Genomic DNA, 5,217 nt, shown 5'->3' on the forward strand with positions numbered 1-5,217 from the left:
TAAACTGTGGTCAATGACATGAGACAAAGTATATGTGAACTGCTGTATAGAAAGTGAATTTGCTCTGTAAATCTTCACCCAAATCACAATTAAAAAAAAGAAAAAATTTGATTGCTAATCAGAAGGTTGGCGGTCCAATCCCACCAGTTGCTCCACAGAAGGAACACAAGGCAATCTACTTCTTCAAAGATTTATAGTCTTGTAAACCCAATGGGGTTCAATGGTGGTGGTTTTGGAATTTTGATCCTCTATGGTCCTATGAAGATGATCACCTGATATGTGATTGTCAACATCCTTGAACACAGAGACAGCCCATCCTATAATCATCTATACCCCTGACCATGGAGATGACAGACTGGGGACAGTGCTCACCAGCCCTCTGGTTAAATAACTTACTCAACTTAAAAAAAAGAATTGTCTATCTGTATGAAATGATTAAGAACTAACCCCTACAATACAGATAGACAATCCTTTTTTTTTTATGTTTTTAAGTTGAGTGTTTGGCTACCCTTGCTATGTGGTAGAGACCTGCCTTCCCTCAACTGTGGAGATCCAGTTTCTTTTGGCTTCAAGTTCAAGAAAAGCCATCACAACTGCCCAAAATACACAAAACAAACCAAAATAGAGTATGTGACCAAACAGAAAACTGTTCATTGTGCTTATAACCAAAGAAACTGGATCTCTACAGCTGCTGTCTTGAGTTCACACAGCTGCCATCAGGTGCAGGGTAGTCCTCCCCTTGGTCCCTGAGGGCAGGCAGGTCTCTACCACATAGCAAGGGTAGCCAAACACTGGCTGCCCCTCTTGGACATTTGTCCTAGGAAACAATCTGGGATGGGGGAGAGGGATCCAATGTGCAAAGAAAGTAAATTAAGTACATCTCCCCAGTGAAGGATTAAGAATTCAAAGCAATGCCACAGATGACATAACCCCAAAGAAAATCCCCAATAGAAAATCACACCTAGGAAATAATTACAACTTACAGCTTTAAGAGCTGTTTACAAAATGTAGATGGGAACCTAGAAAAACTGTAGTAAAAACCTGCAAGCTGCTTAATTATCCAACCAGAAAATAGTGAAGAGAATTATGTACATCAATAGAGTATCAGCCAGCCACCAAGAATGAATGCTAAAGCCTTAAGACAAAAAGGAAGGATGGGTCCTTCTGAGGATAAAAGATTAGATTGCACACCAGGATGGTAGCAATGTAGAAGATACAGTGCAGAGGGTTTAAAAATGCTAACAGAGACTAAATTTGTGGTTTAAAATCAAGAAGGGCATGAGTCAGGATTGTATCCTTTCACCATACTTATTCAATCTGTATGCTGAGCAAATAATTCAAGAAGCTGGGCTATATGAAGAACGCAGCATCAGGATTGGAGGAAGACTCATTAACAACCTACAATATGCAAAAGACACAACCTTGCTTGCTGAAAGTGAAGATGATTTGAAGCACTTACTGTTGAAGACCAAAGACAATAGTCTTCAGTATGGTTTACACCTCAACATAAAGAAAACAAAAATTCTCACCACTGGACCAATAAGCAACATCATGATAAATGGAGAAAAGAATGAAGCTGTCAAAGATTTCATTTTACTTGGATCCACTATCAACACACATGGAAGCAGCAGTCATGAAATCAGACGTACTGCATTGGGCAAATCTGCTGCAAAAGACCTCTTTTGTGTCGACTAGCAAAGATATCACTTTGAAGAGTAAGGTGCACCTAACAAACCATGGTATTTTCAATGGCCTCATATGCATGTGAAAGCTGGACAATGAATAAGGAAGACTGAAGAAGAATTGATGCCTTTGAATTATGGTGTTGGTGAAGAATACTGAAAGTACCACAGACTACCAAAAAAATTAACAAATCCATCCTGGAAGAAGTGCAGCCAGAATACTCCTTAGAGGCAAGAAAGGCCAGACTTCATCTCACCTACTTTAGTCATGTTGTCAGAAGGGACCAGTCCCTGGAGAAGGATATCATAGTTGGTAAAGTGGAGGGTTAGAGAAAAAGGGGAAGACTCTCAGTGAGATGGACTGACACAGTGGCTGCCAAGCAGAGCAAGGATTTTGAGGATGGGTGCAGCATTGGGCAGCGTTTCATTCTGTTGTATATAGGGTCACTATGAGTCAGAATCGACTCAATGGCACCTAACAACAACAACAACAACAGAGACCACTAAACCCTAGAGGGATGTGGGGACTAACTGAGAGCACTTATACAGTTACATATTGTTATCACTTTAAATGTTTAAAGACATGCATTTATAATCTGCTTCCCTCCAGAAAGCAGTGGATGGGTGTACCCTTGCTCTAGCTCCCGAGGGCTCCCCTGAAGTGTATGTCTATAGAGTAGGGCTGCACTCCACCTCCAAGGCCCCCAGCTCCAAGAAGGAAAGCTCCAGTTAAGAGTGTTCAGCTGGATCAGAGAAACATATTAAAAGACAATCAGCTAAATACAAAATGTGGGATATGCAACAGGAAAAATGACCTGGTTCTACATTATAAAAAACATCAAGGAAGAAAAAATACCATGTAATCTATTTGTTGTTGTTGTTATTTGCCATAGAGTCGGCCCCCGACTCCTAGCGACCCCTCCTTGGGTTTCCGAGGCAGTTATCACTATGGAAGTAGGATTGCCCAACCTTCCTTCCGAGGAGTGGCTGGTGGGTTTGAACCGCCAGCCTCCTGGTTAGCAGTCAAGTGCCTTAGGCACTATGCTACCAGAGCTCCCATGTAATCTATAGCCCTCACTTATACCCTAATTTTTACAAGAAAACATTGATGATATCAAGAAAATGTAATATCAACTTGTACATTTAGTTGATATTAAGAAACTACTGTCAATTTGTTTAGGTGTAATAATGATATTGTAGTTATATTTATTTTGTCAAAAGCCAGTAAATATATATTCTAAAGGTTTTATGACTCAAATGCTATGAACTCTGGTATATGCTTCAAAAGAATCCAGTATATGTGTATTGGAAATAGGGGATGTGTATATGAGGTGTCTTTATACTACTCTTCTAATTTCAGCATATGCTTAAATTTTCCCACAATAAAAAAGTTAACTTGAACTCTGCTTAGGCACATGCATGTAAGTAATCCCAAAGCTAGTTTAGCATCAGCATTCTCAACCTCCACCCTGTAGACTCCCCTCCACTCTTACCTCTCTTGAAGGTCCTTGTGACCAGGTCCAGATTCTGCACCAAGGCACTGATGTCTATCTTGGTCCTGGCAAAGATGTTAGTGCCCAAGGATGCCCAATCCTAATACACCAACAAAAAGAAAGGAAAAGAGCAGACATCAGAGTGGTTCAGTGGCTTCAGACCCAAATATGAGGCAGTCACACCATGAGGGACCCCTCCGTAAGCACCCTAGGACTTAGGCCCTGCAGATGTGCAGGACTCGACCCTATGGCTTCCCCACAAGGGGGATCTTAGGGATACAATCCTCATTTCCCAAAGTGAAGACCTAGCTCAGTCCCAGAACTCTCGGACATCACTACTTTTTCCTACTCAAACTGTTAGATGGGCTTGGCTCCTGATGTTTGGTGACTGCTTAGACCACAGTCGTGACCAGTACTGATTACAGATACAGGTATAGGTATACCTCAGAGATACTGCAGGTTTGGCGATAAAGTGAGCCGCACAAATTTTTTTGGTTTTCCAGTGCATATAAAAATTATGTTACACTATAAACTCTAAACCAAACTCACTGCCATCGAGGCAATTCAACTCATAGAGACCCCTGCTTGGGTTTCCAAGGCAGTATCTCTATGGAAGTAGATTTTCCAACCTTCCTTCCGAGGAGTGGCTGGTGAGTTTGAACCACCAGCCTTCTGGTTAGCAGTCAAATGCCTTAGGCACTATGCCACCAGAGCTCCTCTGTTACACTATACTGTAGTCTATTAAATATGCAAAAGTATTATGGAAAAAGTTTGAAATACTGTGAAAATTACCAAAATGTGACAGAGATACAAAGTGAGTATGTGCTGTTGAAAAAAAAAAAAAATGGTGCCAAAAGACTTGCTCAACACAGGGCTGTCACCAACCTTCAATTTGGAAAAAAAAACACAACATCTGCAAAGTGCAATTATGTGAAGTGCAACAAAATAAGGTGTGCCTATATAGCTCAACACTTAGAAGCACTTGTGATGGGAACCAAATTTCCTTCCCAAACGTCCTATTTCTTTATTCTTTCTATATCACTCTCCTATTTGACAACAGTCTCTTTAAAGCTCATATTTCAAGTCCCTACATCAACATTTGGTACCATGCTTGGTACAGTGGAGGGTCAAAGAAAAAAGGAAAGACCCTCAATGAGATGGATTGACACAGTGGCTGTAACAATGGGCTCAGGTATAGCAAATATTGTGAGGCTGGCACAGGACCAGGCAGTGTTTTTTTCTGCTGTACACAGGGTCGCTATGAGTCAGAGCCAACTTGATGGCACCTAACAACACCACCACCAAGACTTCAAAATCTCCAAGTCTGATGCACCCCTTAGATCAACCAGCCATGAGACATCACAGGGGCAGTATTCACATAGAGGGAAAGCTGGACAGACAGGACTGCATAGATAAGAAGGGCACAGGGAGGAGGTAGTCACAGGAAGGAGAGGGGAAGAGAGTTGGGGATGGTAATCGGGGCTGTGAAATCAAATGTGTGTGAACTGTTGAATGTAAAACAAATCTGCTTTATAAATTTGCAACCAAAACGCAATTTAAAAAAAAAAATCTCCCAAGTTTACTGTGCCAGTGTACTCAAAGCCCCTCAGCCCCTCACCTCCCCATGCCCCATCCAGCTCATTTAAGGTCTGGGCTCAGACCTTTTGCGTGACTTCCAGTGACCTTGGGAGCAAACACAGCATTAGTCCCAGGGCAGTTACAGGCTGAGAGACAGGACAAGATTGGACAGACAGCAGCCAGCCTGCCAAAATGGTACTAAACTGGAATTTAGCGCCCTGCACCCCACATCTAGAGGCTCCACCTGGTAGGGGTACTGCAGTGTAGTAAATTACTTTGTTTGGTTTTTCTACCCATAAGTCTTTGTAAACTCCAAGGTGGAATTTGCTATGAGCAACTGAGGAGCTCCTGATTGCTGAAGGTGTCCACCTGGAGTATTTCTGTTGGGAGTGGCACAAAACAATGTTCTGGAAGGTGCCCACTCTCTCTCAGGTGCTTAGAGTTCTGATGCCATAATTGGCTAG

The 5,217-nt window shown here is 42.0% G+C and overlaps 1 protein-coding gene across 1 annotated transcript in view; it reads right to left on the reverse strand.

Annotated features, from left to right (window-relative positions):
- SLX9 (SLX9 ribosome biogenesis factor) overlaps positions 1-5,217 on the reverse strand; it is a 74,806-nt gene that overhangs the window by 61,241 nt on the left and 8,348 nt on the right. The window contains exon 2 of the mRNA XM_042782021.1: positions 3,176-3,275. Coding sequence (XP_042637955.1) covers positions 3,176-3,275 — 100 coding nt within the window. The remainder of the gene's footprint in view (positions 1-3,175; positions 3,276-5,217) is intronic.

The sequence above is a fragment of the Orycteropus afer genome, unplaced genomic scaffold (genome assembly GCF_000298275.1).
Source record: "Orycteropus afer afer isolate SDZICR_OR568_19922 unplaced genomic scaffold, OryAfe1.0 scaffold00219, whole genome shotgun sequence".
Lineage (NCBI taxonomy): Eukaryota > Metazoa > Chordata > Mammalia > Tubulidentata > Orycteropodidae > Orycteropus > Orycteropus afer.